The sequence below is a fragment of the Aquarana catesbeiana genome, linkage group LG03, assembly GCF_042186555.1.
Source record: "Aquarana catesbeiana isolate 2022-GZ linkage group LG03, ASM4218655v1, whole genome shotgun sequence".
Classification (NCBI taxonomy): Eukaryota; Metazoa; Chordata; class Amphibia; order Anura; family Ranidae; genus Aquarana; species Aquarana catesbeiana.
Window position 1 is genome coordinate 734,315,017 of NC_133326.1, and position 15,853 is coordinate 734,330,869.

At 44.9% G+C, this 15,853-nt stretch overlaps 1 protein-coding gene across 4 annotated transcripts in view; it reads right to left on the reverse strand.

The window, feature by feature from the left end:
• Positions 1-6,260: 6,260 nt before the first annotated feature.
• Positions 6,261-15,853, reverse strand: part of LOC141133846 (NACHT, LRR and PYD domains-containing protein 3-like) — a 200,609-nt gene continuing 191,016 nt past the window's right edge. For 3 of the 4 annotated variants that reach the window (XM_073623426.1, XM_073623423.1, XM_073623424.1), the window contains 2 exons: positions 13,378-13,554; positions 6,261-12,720 (listed from right to left, as the gene is read on the reverse strand). In XM_073623426.1, coding sequence (XP_073479527.1) covers positions 12,639-12,720; positions 13,378-13,554 — 259 coding nt within the window. In that variant the 3' untranslated portion in view covers positions 6,261-12,638. The remainder of the gene's footprint in view (positions 12,721-13,377; positions 13,555-15,853) is intronic. The other variant, XM_073623425.1, reaches the window with a different exon arrangement.

Sequence of the window (15,853 nt, forward strand, 5' to 3'; positions counted from 1 at the left end):
CCGGGTGATTTTTTGACGTTAAAACCACTTGATCTTACCGGATCTAACAAATTGCTTCCAAAATAGCTAACTGTTTGGTCAATTTTTTGATAAGGGGGGGGCTGATGACGGGTTAGCCCCCCCAGCAAATAACTGTTAATATTGCTTCTTCTGTGTGAGATCTAACGCAAACAACGGTTGATCTAACCTGATCTAAAAAAGATCTAACAAACTGCATAAGATTTTTTCATAAATTTTGATATGGGGGGCTAACCCGGCAGAGGTGGCAAGCGGACATCTCGTTACACCCACCGGAGTTTTCCATTTTACAGTTATTTTTAACGCAAAGCGGAGCATATATGTTTAAATGCAGTATTGAGAAATCCGACGGACTGTTTACATGTTGAATTTTAAAATCAGAGGTGTTCTGTCACATTAGAAAACCTGTGAGGTCAGCAAGTTTGCCGCTGCTTTTAAAATGTAACATTTAAACAGTCTGTCGTATTTTCAATACTGTATTTAGGCATATATGCTCCGTTTCCTGTTAAAAATAACTGTGGAATGCAAAACTCCAGTGAGTGTAACAAGATGTCCGCTTGCCTCCTTCTCGGTGTATCATTACTATGGAGGGGTGCGGGGTGTAGCAAGATGGCGGTGACATAACGTCACTTCTGTTACCAATTCTGACGGGTCGCCATATCTGACGGAACACATTGTTCTGTTTTTAATGGAGCTGCTGCCTGGAAAGAGGGAGGGGGCAACTTTCCAGTCCTCTGATCTGATCTATGGCAGCATGCTGTTGCACACAGGCACTGACTGAAGGGACATGCCTGATCCGGTCACCGACTGAAGGGACATGCCTGATTTGGTCACTGACTGAAGGGACATGCCTGATCTGGTCACTGACTGAAGCACAATGACTAATCTGGTCACTGACTGAGGGGACATGCCTGATCTGGTCCCCGACTGAAGGGACATGCCTGATCTGGTCACTGATGGAGGCGACATGGCTGATCTGATCTGGTCACTGACTGAGGGGACATGCCTGATCTGGTCACTGACTGAGGGGACATGCCTGATCTGGTCACTGACAGAAGGGACATGCCTGATCTGGTCACTGACTGAGGGGACATGCCTGATCTGGTCACTGACAGAAGGGACATGACTGATCTGGTCACTGACTGAGGGGACAAGTCTGATCTGCTCTGGTCACTCACTGAGGGGACATGCCTGATCTGGTCACTGACAGAAGGGACATACCTGATCTGGCCACCGACTGAAGGGACATGCCTGATCTGGTCACTGACAGAAGGGACATGCCTGATCTGGTCACTGACTGAGGGGACATGCCTGATCTGGTCACTGACAGAAGGGACATGACTGATCTGGTCACTGACTGAGGGGACAAGTCTGATCTGCTCTGGTCACTCACTGAGGGGACATGCCTGATCTGGTCACTGACAGAAGGGACATACCTGATCTGGCCACCGACTGAAGGGACATGCCTGATCTGGTCACTGACAGAAGGGACATGCCTGATCTGGTCACCAACTGAATGGACATGCCTGATCTGGTAACCAACTGAAGGGACATGCCTGATCTGGTCACTGACGGAAGGGACAAGCCTGATCTGATCTGGTCACTGACTGAAGGGACATGCCTGATCTGCTCTGGTCACTGACTGAAGGGACATGCCTGATCTGGTCACTGACAGAAGGGACATGCCTGATCTGGTCACTCACTGAGGGGACATGCCTGATCTGCTCTGGTCACTCACTAAGCAGACATGCCTGATCTGGTCACTGACAGAAGAAACATGTGTTAGGGACATAATTCACTGTCTCAGGCCATCCTCGGGAATCAAGATAATATTTATTGCATATGCAAGACAAATGAATTGCATTACATGTTCATGCAGTCATCGTCATTTCTAAGGAAAATACTGTGGTACATGTCTTTTTTATAAGCCCTGGACACCCCCCTTTCCTGTCTTAAAACATGCCCAGTCTCATGTATTTTCAACTTTATTCTGGACACAACAGGAAAGGTGGAAGTGTCTGTTACAGACTTTTCACAATGGTTACAGGATACTGACTTAAAAACTCCCCAAGCCAACACAAAAATACGGGATGTATTCAAAAAACTGCAAGTCTAAGCTTCTTATCACTAAAATAGTGCTGACTCCATATTATCACTAGTCTATAGCTAAATCATAGATTCATAGCTTATTTCTAGGCCATGATAAACAAAATGGCGTTTTTCATAACTGGCATTTAAAGTATAATTTCTCTAACATCTCCCCCCTTTTATACTCATGATGTCAATAATTCAAATATCCAGGTTCTTTTATTTTACCAGGTATTATCATTTAGACAGATAAGTCTTTAGCGAGAGTTGTAAATTCATCATCAGGTTCCAAGTATAGTTCCGTGTTGCTCTGGAGGAGCATAGTTTTTGTTAAAGATGTGTCAATCAGTCTTTGAAGAATTCCCCTAATACAGGGAATGCAGCAACATCCACACAATGTAAGAACTGCGGCTGCCATGACAATAGAGATAAGCAAACTTTTAGCAAGATCACCCCATTTACCAAACCATTTTTCAAAGAGTCTCATCAGGGGGTTCTCTACACCAGAGTTCTCAGCTAATTCTTCGGATAGTATTTGTAGGCCTTGTAAGGCCTTGGTGATACTTCCATCAGGTGCCATATTGTTTGGAATAAAAGAGCAGCAGAAGGTGCCGAACATTTTGCATACCCTGCCCCTTTCTGCCAGCAACATATCCAACGCTATAAGGTCACGCCACGCTGTCAAAGAGGTGGCGTCCAATTATGCTGCTATACCTTTGATAGCATCTCTAGTGTAATTCACAAACCTCTGCTGGTTGTAGTAGATGTAGTTTATCCAGTCGATGTTCTTATTGGGCTGGACTCATATGAAAAGTGAGTGAAAAGTTCATCTGGAACTCCTCGTGGAACACCTATTTCGTCTATATAAACTCGGTTGTCAAATGATCCTTGTGGTGTTTCTCGCTTAATTCGTTTAAAAAAGTATTTACCTGGTAGTTTCATTGATTTATCACTCATAGGAACTATATAAAAGGGAAGCAGCAATCGGGTAAGGGCACAACTACCCTCCCATCTAGGTGGCAGTCTGGGCCTTAGTCTCTTATCTCCACGCAAACACCAAATATCAGCCAATTGCTGTTTTGTTCCTGAAACCATTTTAGTTGGTACTTAATGTCTGTAGTAAGGGTTGTAGTTGCACAGTATTCAGGGGATAGGGTGCCAACATTTGTACCGTTCCTGTCATTGTTTGAGAAACAAGTACAATTTCCTGGTAATGCTTGTACTGATGGGGGAATACTTTGCATTTTAATCTTAGGGTAGCTCTTTTTCTCAATCACACATTCAGACCCAGTAATATTTTATGAAAACATTCTTATTATACAAGTCAAGTCTATTTCCTCTTCAGGGAGAGGAACGGTGGCTAGTTGTGGAATATAATAAGGTTTACCATACAGCATTTCATACGGTGTTAGTCCTTTAGCAGTAGGGGTAATTCTTATACTCAACAATGCCATTGGCAAACACTGACCCCATTTTTTTTGTTTGTTTCCTGCAACAATTTTCTTAGTTTACTCTTTAAGGTACCATTGTCTTTCCACTGTGCCCACAGATTGTGAGTGGTAGACACAGTGTTTTTTTTAGGTCAATATTGTACCATTTACCAATTTGTTGTATTGTTCGGTTTACAAAATGGGAGCCGTTGTCACTGTAAATCACAGAGGGGATCCCATGAAGTAGAATCACCTCTTTAATAAGTACTTTGGCTACTGACTGCCCATCTGGGTGTGTCATAGGAAAAGCTTCCACCCACTTTATAAACAACAATAATCATAAAATCCATGCATATCGTGTGAAAGGGATAAGAGGGTTGGGGAAATGACCCCTTAAGGGTCTTAGGGCACCTTTAGCATGGTATCTGTTACAAAGTGGACATGTGAGGCAAACATTTCTAGAGTCGTTCATAAACCCATATGTTGTGAACACCTTGTTGATCACCTGCACCATCCCTCCTTTTGAGATATGGGCTTGCCCATGGCTCAATAACGCAGCATATCTAAACAGTGATGTAGGCAAGATGGGTTTACCTTGTGTACTCGTGTAGATACCATTGACCAGCGTTGCCCCTTTAGATAACCACTTTTGTTTTTCACCTGCCGGTGATGTTTTCTGCATTTTCTAAAAAACATGTTTTATCAATAGCTTTCCGTACCTCACCATTTTCTTGGGGACCTGTATAGTATACGTGTGTTTTTTGCTGTCCTGTAGCAGCTTCCCTTGCGGTCTTGTCTGCTAGTGCATTCCCTAGAGTAATTGGATCTGTCCCCTTTCTGTGTGCTGTACATTTACAAATAGCCACTTGTGTTGGTTTTTGTACATTTTCTAGAAGGGCAAGAATAAGATCTCTATGTGAGATTGGTTTACCTGTGTCATACCCCTATTTTTCCATTGCTGGGCAAATATGTATGGGTGTGGCTTATTGCATGCCTCTGTCCCATACGGTAGTGGGGACTGCAGGTCTGCGATAGGATATAGGGAATTGGGAGTGGGTGCTGAAATGGGAAGGGAAGCAGCGACTGTCAGTGAGGTTGGAGAGTTCTCCAAAGTATGTGCGGGGGCTGTTGGGTGCATTTAGTTTGTTACGTTTTGTTCAGTCAATACTTGCTGAACTAAACTTCAGAGGACGGTCATATTATTGTCCTTCTCTTTGTTCAAAAACATAGTCTTTTTATGCTTTTCTGAATTTAACCTATGGTTAGCCTCCTCAAGCCATTTCTTTGCCTGGGGAAGGCCTAATTTCTTCTGTTTTCTTATTTTCATGCCGGCATCATTTTTAAGCTTTCTACACAGTATTACACAGCAATCCTTATTTAAAAACGCATCAAAATCATACTTTGTTTTCCACATCTTAAGAAATTTCACATTCGCTTTGTCTAGACTACACATATACTTAGCATCTTCATTCATACCAACAGATTTTCCATGGATCATACCTGTTTTGTTTATCGTGCACACGAGCTCTTTTTTTGTTAATGTCTTCTCACAATGACACAACACACGCACACAGTATCTTATCACTTGCAGTCACTCACAGACTTTCTAGTCATGATATATCACTTCTAGATCACTGATCTTGTGTATTGCTAAAACACTGGTGTCTTAGAGAATTACAGAATTACAGAGTTCTGTTGACTGTTCTTTCATCGTTATTTCACTAACTTGTAGAGAGCATTTACAGAATTACAAGGAGACTAGGTTCTCCCGACTGTTCTTTCATCCTATCAAATCATTTAATATTTCAGTCATTGATCCAAGGGTATTTATGTGCCTGCTCAGGATTAACACAACATATGAGGCTGGCATGAACACTGCGGGTCCGCCAAATGTCCTCTGTTTGTTATCTGGAAATCTATCAGGCCACACCCTTGTATCAATGGGGGGGTTCTTTAGGTTTTTTTATCTGGTAGTATTTTTGATCCAAGGGTATTTATATGCCTGGAAATCTATCAGGCCACACCCTTGTATCAACAGGGGGTTCTTTAGGTTTTGATCTAGGAGTATTTATGTGTCCCCACGGGAATTTTTGAAGTTTACAAGGCTGTCAAACCGACAAATTTCCTTTATCTGCACCCGGATATTAGTATGGGACCATACCCCTATATCAAATGACAATTAACCCAGAGAAACAAACAAGAACACACAAGAGAGAGAACACCCGCAGTGCTCGACTGCCGCCAGGTTGCCCTGAGCGCCTCTTCCCAAAATGCGGGCTAGTCACTAGGTCTGCCCATCCAGGATGACCACAGACGTATCTATACGGGGAATATGTGACCACTTATTTCCCCTCAACAAGAGTAAAGCAGATAGGACAGGAACAGATAAACATTCGATCAATCTCTATATTGTATGTATGTATTCAAATCCCTTATTCATCAAATTCCTAATCAAGTCTAACCCAAAAGGTTACTAATAAAATAAAAATCTTACCTTGTCCCGAGAGCGGTCTCTTGTGCTGATCCAATAAGTCGCTGCCCGGGAGGACCTAGTTCAGCGGACCGGCCTCTCTTTAACATCTAATTTAAGACGGAGGACTTACAGTTTTTCCGTACGGTCATCGGTCACTGAGTTGATCCAGTGCGTCTCAGAAACTTGGACTTCCGGCTCTTCGAAGGACCAAATTGTTATGGAAATATATCACCATCTCAGACCATTCTCGGGAATCAAGATAATATTTATTGCATATGCATGAGAAATGAATTGCATTACATGTTCATGCAGTCATCGGTCATTTCTGAGGAGAATACTATGGTACATGTTTTTTTTTTATAGCCCCTGGACACACCCCTTTCCTATTTTAAAAATGCCCAGTCTTATGTATTTTATCTTTATTCTGAACACAACAGGAAAGGTGGAAGTGTCTGTTACAGACTTTCTTATCTACATTCACAATGGTTACAGGATACTGACTTGGAAAACTCCCCAAGCCAACACAAAAATACAGGATGTATTCAAATAATGCAAGTCTAAGCATCTTATCTCTAAGCTAAATAATGCTGAGTCTAAGCATATTATCACTAATCTATATTATATCTAGGCATGATAAACAAAATGGTGTTTTTCATAACTGACATTTAAAGTATAATTTCTCTAACAGCATCTGAGGGGGGCTGCGCTGATAAACGATCAGCGCATACCCCCTGTCAGGAGAACCGCCGATCAGCTCTACTCGTGTCTGCCAGACATGAGTGAGGAAAAGCTGATCAACGGCTCTTCCTATTTACATTGTGATCAGCCGTGATTGGACACGGCTGAGCCTCTGCCGGAGGCTCTTTACTGAGATAAGTGTAGAGGTGTGTCAGACTGACACACCGCACCACCTATCACAATGATGCATGCCCCCACGGGTGCGTGCCGGCATGTTATCCTGCTGGACGTCATATGACACCCAATCAGGATAACTGAACCACCGCTCGGCCATCATTCTGCTATAGGCCGGGCGGGAAGTGGTTAAAAAAGATTGTTTTAAAAAAATGTTTTTCATTGATGTCCCCCAGGGCAGTACCCGAGCACCCATGCCCTCTTTATGGCCAATTACTTCCATATAAGCATGTAAAATGGGGGCTTTTGATTTTTGCAGTTCGGGTCCCATAAACTTCAATGGGGTTTGCCGTTCGGGTCCAAACTTTTGTGATGTTCGAAAGTTCTGACGTGAACCGAACAAGAGGGTGTTCAGCCTATCACTAGTGACTACACGTAATACTCTGCAGTGGGATGGGTGACACGTAATGCTCTGAAGTGGGATGGGTGACACATAATGCTCTGCAGTGGGATGGGTGACACATAATACTCTGCAGTGGGCTGGGTGACATGTAATGCTCTGCAGTGTGTTGAGTGACATGTAATGCTCTGCAGTGGGATGGGTGACATGTATTGCTCTGCAGTGGGTTGGGTGACACATAATGCTCTGCAGTGTGTTGGGTGACATGTAATACTCTGCAGTGGGATGGGTGACATGTAATGCTCTGCAGTGTGTTGGGTGACATGTAATGCTCTGCCGTAAGATGGGTGACATGTAATGCTCTGCAGTGGGATGGGTGACGCGTAATGCTCTGCAGTGTGGTGGGTGACACGTAATGCTCTGCAGTGGGATGGGTGACACGTAATGCTCTGCAGTGTGTTGGGTGACATGTAATGTTTTGCAGTGGGTTGGGTGACAGGTAATGCACTGCAGTGTGTTGGGTGACATGTAATATGCTGCAGTGGGTTGGGTGACATGTAATGCTCTGCAGTGGGATGGGTGACATGTAATACTCTGCAGTGGGATGGGTGACACATAACGCTCTGCAGTGGGATGGGTGACACGTAATACTCTGCAGTGGGATGGGTGACACGTAATGCTCTGCAGTGGGATGGGTGACACATAATGCTCTGCAGTGGTATTGGTGACACGTAATACTCTGCAGTGGGATGGGTGACATGTAATGCTCTGCAGTGGGATGGGTGACACGTAATACTCTGCAGTGATTTGGGTGACATGTAATGCTGTCTAGTGGGATGGTGACAGGTAATACACTGCAGTGGGATGGGTGACACGTAATGCTCTGCAGTGGGATGGGCGACATGTAATGCTCTGCAGTGGAATGGGTGACACGTAATGCTCTGCAGTGGGATGGGTGACACATAATGCTCTGCAGTGGGATGGGTGACATGTAATACCCTGCAGTGGGATGGGTGACACATAATGCTCTGCAGTGGGATTGGTGACACGTAATGCTCTGCAGTGGGATGGGTGACATGTAATGCTCTGCAGTGGGATGGGTGACACGTAATACTCTGCAGTGATTTGGGTGACATGTAATGCTGTGTAGTGGGATGGGTGACATGTAATACACTGCAGTGGGATAGGTGACACATAATGCTCTGCAGTGGGATGGGTGACATGTAATGCTCTGCAGTGGAATGGGTGACACGTAATGCTCTGCAGTGGGATGGGTGACACATAATGCTCTGCAGTGGAATGGGTGACACATAATACTCTGCAGTGGGATGGGTGACACATAATGCTCTGCAGTGGGATGGGTGACATGTAATGCTCTGCAATGGGATGGGTGACACGTAATACTCTGCAGTGGGATGGGTGACAAGCAGTGGCGGCCCGTCCATAGGGGGTGCCTGGGCGCTGCCCCCCCCCTCCAGGCAGTCTCAAAAAAAATGTCAAAAAAAATATATTTTTTAAAGCTGGCCCTTTAAAAAAAATACACAAAAAATCCCTAAGTGCACTGTGTTCGGATGCCGGATACAGTGCAATGCCAGACACAGTGCACTTATGGGAAGCGCCACGTCTATGCAATCACGAGATTGCATACGTGGCGCTTCATTTGCGGGTGTTTAGCCCGCCTTGTGGCACTTTCTGAAGCGCCGAGTAGCTTCCGCCCGGCACTAGTATCTATTACTATGGCGGTTTGATTGACATCTGAGTATGATGTCACATCCTGTTTCTCTCCAATTGCACCCAGGAGAGAGAAGCAGGAAGTATGAGAACAATGGAGCTCTCCAGGAGACACCGCTGGAGAGGACAACACACAGCAAGGTAAGTAACCGGGGGAGGGGGGTTTGATGGAGACACACGCTGCAATCTGGTGACACGCTGCAATTTGGTGACACATGCTGCTGCAATTTGGTGACACATACTGCTGCAATTTGGTGGTTACACATGCTGCTGCATTTGGTGGGACACAGGCTGCATTTTATGTGACACAGGCTCTATGTAAGGAGGGACTCCACTGGGGACACCTGATGGCATTTGGTGGCAGGCGACATGGCTAGTGACATGCTCAGGGCTCCCACTGATTCTGTATTATGGTGAGTTGAATGATTTCATTTTATATTACAATGTAATAATAGAAATAATGCGCTTCAATCACCCTGACACCATAACAACCATGGTGCCGGGATGATTGAAGTGCTAACACCAGGTGTTTAGAGTATCTTTATCTGCTGATTGTTAAACTTTCTAGAATACACATATTTCTATTAAAATATATGATTATTCTCGCGCTGGTTCCCTCAGATGTTTTTTAGGGGGGGAGTGTGGAAATAAAAAAAGTTTTTTATTGTCCTTTATGTGAGTACCCTATGTTTACCTAATAAAAGCCGCTGTTTAGCAAAACTTTATTACACTATTTGGGATCCTCCTTTTTTTATTTCCACACTCCCCCCAAAAAACATCTGAGGGAACCATGCCCCGGGACTAGGATCATGAGGATAGCGCTGGAACCCTAAGGACGGCACCCCCAAGTTTGGTCATATGCGCTTGCCCTATTACCCTAAGATAAGGGGCCATTACCCACTTGTGTGTTTGAACACAAAGATGTGCACTATGTGATTTATCTGAGCACTACACTGCAACTGATGCATGATAGGATGCTGCTGTCACGTTATGAAGGAAGGATTTTGTGTTGAAGCACTCTGATTGTTTGGACATTTTTTTGCTGCATTTCCTGGCTGCACTGCTGCACATAGTCACCTTATGTGTCTCATGTTTGTTACACATTGTAATTCACTTATTTATTGCGTTATGCACTTTATTAGTAGCTGACACTTTCACATTGCTGTTATTTATTTATATGTATTTGGTGAAATTTATTTATTATTTTACTACTGATGAGTATTATTTTTCACTATTATGGCCCGTTGCTGTGTGTGTGAATAGTCCCACACGGCTGAGCTATTAATCACTATAGTTGAATACTTTTTGGCGCACATAACAATACACGCCACAGAATACAATATATTTTTTAGCCATTTCACTTAGGATTAGCGCAGCACCACCTACCTATACCACATATTTCTATTGTTGTGTAGGATCTGGGCCTGTTGTCCCTCCATCCCTCTCTCCCTCTCCCTCCATCCCTCGTTCATCTCAGACACTAACCACACCACCTTAGAGCCACGCCCACTATTTCGCTGAAACCACTCCAATTTTGACCAAGTGAGAGGGGTCAAAAAGGAAGGTCGGGGCCTGGCATCCCCCTATCCTAAAACTTCACCAGCCACCACTGGTGACAAGTAATACTCTGCAGTGGGATGGGTGGCATGTAATGCTCTGCAGTGTGTTGGGTAACATGTAATGCTCTGCAGTGGGATGGGTGACATGTAATATTCTGCAGTGGGATGGGTGACACATAATGCTATGCAGTGGGATTGGTGACATATAATGCTCTGCAGTGTGTTGGATGACATGTAATGCTCTGAGTGTGTTGGGTGACACGTAATGCTCTGGAGTTGGATGGGTGACACGTAATGCTATGCAGTGGGATTGGTGACATATAATGCTCTGCAGTGTGTTGGATGACATGTAATGCTCTGCAGTGGGATGGGTGACACATAATACTCTGCAGTGAGATTGGTGACACATAATGTTCTGCAGTGTGTTGGGTGACATGCAATGCTCTGGAGTTGGATGGGTGACACGTAATGCTCTGCAGTGGGATGGGTGACATGTAATGCTCTGCAGTGTGTTGGGTGACACATAATGCTCTGCAGTGGGATGGGTGACACATAATGCTCTGCAGTGTGTTGGGTGACACATAATGCTCTGCAGTGGGATGGGTGACATGTAATGCTCTGCAGTGGGATGGGTGACATGTAATGCTCTGCAGTGTGTTGGGTGACACATAATGCTCTGCAGTGAGATGGGTGACACGTAATGCTCTGCAGTGTGTTGGGTGACATGTAATGCTCTGCAGTGGGATGGGTGACATGTAATACACTGCAGTGGGATGGGTGACACGTAATGCTCTGCAGTGGGATGAGTGACATGTAATATTCGGCAGTGGGATGGGTGACACGTAATGCTCTGCAGTGGGATGGGTGACAAGTAATGCTCTACAGTGGGATGGGTGACATGTAATGCTCTGCAGTGGGATGGGTGACACATAATGCTCTGCAGTGGGATGGGTGACATGTAATACTCGGCAGTGGGATGGGTGACACATAATGCTCTGCGGTGGGATGGGTGACACATAATGCTCTACAGTGGGATGGGTGACATGTAATGCTCTGCAGTGGGATGGGTGACATGTAATGCTCTGCAGTGGGATGGGTGACACAAAATGCTCTGCAGTGGGATGGGTGACATGTAATGCTCTGCAGTGGGATGGGTGACATGTAATGCTCTGCAGTGGGATGGGTGACACATAATGCTCTGGGGGGTGACACAGAATCTTCCTGGGGGGTGACACAGAATCTTCCTGGGGGGTGACACAGAATCTTCCTGGGGGTGTGACACAGAATCTTCCTGGGGGGTGACACAGAATCTTCCTGGGGGGTGACACAGAATCTTCCTGGGGGGTGACAGAATCTTCCTGGGGGGTGACACTAAATCTTCCTGGGGGTTGACACTGAATCTTCCTGGAAGTTGACAAAGAATCTTCCTGGGGGGTGACACAGAATCTTCCTGGGGGTGACACAGAATCTTCCTGGGGGGTGACACACAATTCTGGGGGGTGATGGTTAAAATAAAACATTTTTTTCCAATGAAAATTGAGTCAGTAAAATGTATTGTCAGTACACTTTGACACAACAGGACAGTGTCTTGTATGAATAAAGTTTGTTGTAATGTTTGGTCCTTGTGCCGTTGTCACAAAACATCATCCAGGAGCCAATCCACATGCAGCTCTGAAAGTGTGTGAGCCGCTGTCACTCATAGAGAGGAGGCGGGGCAGAGGCGGGGCTCCAATCAGATGCCAATGGAGGTGGAGCTGTAGCAGTGATGTGATGTGCAGTGCAGCCAGTGTGTCACCGCAGGCTTGTAGTACAATAGATGGGAGCGCGCATGTGCGGGTGCCCCTATCAGATCCGTGCTGTGAAGCTGGCACCGGTCACACAACAACACAGGAAGTGGGCAATACTGAGCAGAAATGACGCCATTTAGAAGAGGAAAAGAACACAAAGATTACTATTACTGGAATTCTATATTTAAGGATCAGAAAGAGAAAATAAAAGCTGAAAGTTCATATGACTTTACTCTGATATCATTCCATTCCGGACATTCTCTTCATATCCGGATCTGTGTATTAGAGGGGGAGGGGCTCTCACACATTATTTTCTTCTATTGATTCATCACCGTCATCTTCTTCTTCTTTTCTCTCTATAGATACTTTCCAGCATCCTAGCCTATAAAATGAGAATGTTAGAGGAGGAAATGTTGCTGTGATGATGGAGGGGGGGAGGGGCTCATACTGTGCTCTGTAAGAAATGATGGAAAAGTGAAGGGCCCTCACCATGGCAGGGCCACACACTCATGTCCATCCAACCATTGGGATAGCAGACTGTATGACTGGTGTGCTGGGCTGTCATGTGTACAGGCTGAGAACACACATCTGATTGGCTCAGTTATACTGACACATTGGATGGACCTCGGGGGATGGGAGGTTATTTTTCTGTAAAGGTAAAACCTTGTGGAAGATTGGAGGACCTGACTAAGATTATTATTGGTGGATCTGATTTTCCCCATCGCCCATCTGTAATGATAAAACTTGTGATGAGGAATAAATTCTCCATCATCTGGGAAATCTGTGACTGGCCCAGGAAATCTCAATCATCTCTCTCATTATCTGTAGAACTACAGAGACCTCCAATGGGTTCTACAGAAATTGTATAGAATGTTTGTCACCCGTCCTTCCATTTTCATTACAGTGCAGCCCGGGTGTCAGAAGACCTCCCAACAACGTCCCACCTCCATCATCTCATCACCATCCAATGTTGTCTACATTTTACTATTCACATTCTAAGACTTAGTATGTGTGTTACCTCCAATAGAACAGATCTTACCGTCTAGTCATAGAGAAGCCGGCAAACTCGAGGTCGCTATAAAAACTTCTCACTTCTGACTCCGATATTTTCTCATCATCATACAATGATATATACAGATAGGTCAGAGTTCGTTTTGTGGAGATAACGGAGCGAAGATCATCACTGCACCATAATGTCCCTTTACAGTTGATAATACTGGAGGAAGAAGCAGGAAAGGGGTGAAATGTTCTTCCAAGGAGGGGCAGAAGTAGACACATCCAATGAATAATCAGTGGGCGGGGTCTTAGAGAATGAAATGTTCTTCCAGGGAGGGGCAGAAGTAGACACATCCAATGACATTTATATATATTTTATATCTCAGATTGAAATCTTCCCTTCCCCCTCCCCAGGGACGGAGCTTGTCATTTCCACTCTGCAATGCCTCCTGGGAGATTTGTGTCATCGATCGTCATCGCCGGGCCGTACCATCCCGTTATTTGTAAACCGGAAATGACGCCATGCAAGGTGGCGGCCATTTATAAAAAGGGTAACCAGGCTTTTATTGCCATGGTGACCAAAGCTTCTTATACACAGTGATGGGCGGTGGGGGAGGGGCTGGAACATCTCATCTCTCATTACATATAGAGCCCGGGGTGGAGGGGACACACCATTACTAATCATTTATAATACAGGAATAGGAGGGGGCAATTTTGATGGGGCAATTTTTAAGAGGCAATAGGATGGGGCAATTTTGGGGCAATAAGATGGGTGCAGCTTTCATGGGGCAGTTTTAATGGGGCAATTTGATGGGACAGTTTTCATGGTGGCAGGTAATGGAGCAATTTTGATGGGGCAAGTTTGATGAGGTCAATAGGATGAGGCATTTTTATTGGGGCAATATGATGGGGCAATTTTAGGGCAATAGGATGGGGGCAATTTTGATGGGGCTGTTTTGATGGGGGCAGTTTTGATGGGGCAATTTTGATGGGGCAAATTTGATGGGGGCAATTTTGATGGGGCCATTTTTAAGGTGGGAGTATAATGGGGCCATTTTGATGGGGAAGTTTTGATGGGGCAATAGGATGGGGCAATAGGATGGATGAGGGCAGTTTGGATTGGGGCAGTTTAATGGGGCAGTTTTCATGGGGCAATAGGATAGGGCACTTTTGAGGGTGGCAGTAGAATGGGGCTATAGGATGGGGCAGTTTTGATGGGGGCAATATGATGGGCAATTTTGATGGGGGCAAATTTGATGGTATCAGCACGATGGGGCAATTTTGATGGGGGAAATTTTATGGGGGCAATATGATGGGGGCAGTATGATGGGGCAATAATATGGGGCAATTGTGATAGGGGCAATTTGATGGGGCAGTTTTGATGGGGCAATTTTGATAGGGGCAATTTGATGGAGGCAGTATTATGGGGCAATTTTGATAGGTGCAATTTGATGGAGGCAGTATTATGGGGCAATTTTGATGGGGCAATAGGATGGGGCAGTTTTGATAGGGGCAATTTTGATGGGGGCAATTTTGATGGGGGCAGTTTTGATGGGGCAATTTTATGGGACAGTTTTAATGTGGCAGTTTAATGAGGGCAATAGGATGGGGCAGTTTTTATGGGGCAATTTTATGGGGCAGTTTTTATGGGGCCATTTTGATGGTGGCATTATGAGGGGACAGTTTTGATGGGGAAGTTTTGATGGGGCAGTTTTGATGGGGGCAGTTTTGATGGGGGCAGTTTTGATGGGGCAGTTTTGATGGAGTCAATTTTGATGGGGGCAGTTTTGATGGGGCAGTTTGATGAGGGCAATAGGATGGGGCAGTTTTGTTGGGGCAATTTTATGGGTCAGTTTGATGAGGGCAATAGGATGGGGCAGTTTTGATGGGGCAATAGGATGGGGCAGTTTTGATGGGGCAATAGGATGGGGCAATTTGATGGGGGTAATATGATGGTGGCAGTATGATGGGGCAATTTTGATGGGGGCAATATAATGGGGCAGTTTTGATGTGGCAATTTTGATGGTGGCAGTATGATGAGGCAATTTTGATGGTGGCAGTATAATAGGGCAATTTTGATGGGGCAATAGGATGGGGCAGTTTTGATGGGACAATTTTGATAGCGGTAATATTATGAGGCAGTTTTGATGGGGGCAATTTGTTGGGGCAATTTTGATGGGGCAGTTTTGATGGGGCAATAGGATGGGCCTGTTTTGATGGGGATAATAGGATGGGGCAATTTTGATGGGGGTAATATGATGGTGGCAGTATGATGGGGCAATTTTGATGGGGGCAGTATGATGAGGCAAATTTGATGGTGGCAATTTTGATGGGGCAATAGGATGGGGCAGTTTTGATGGGGGCAATTTGTTGGGGCAATTTTGATGGGGGAAATTTGATGGGGGAAATTTTAATGGGGGCAATTTTGATGGGCAATTTGGTGGGGCAGCTTCTGCAAAAGGTAATTACTTTTTAAACAATGCTAATTGTAAATGATAAATGATTTATGTACAGATGTT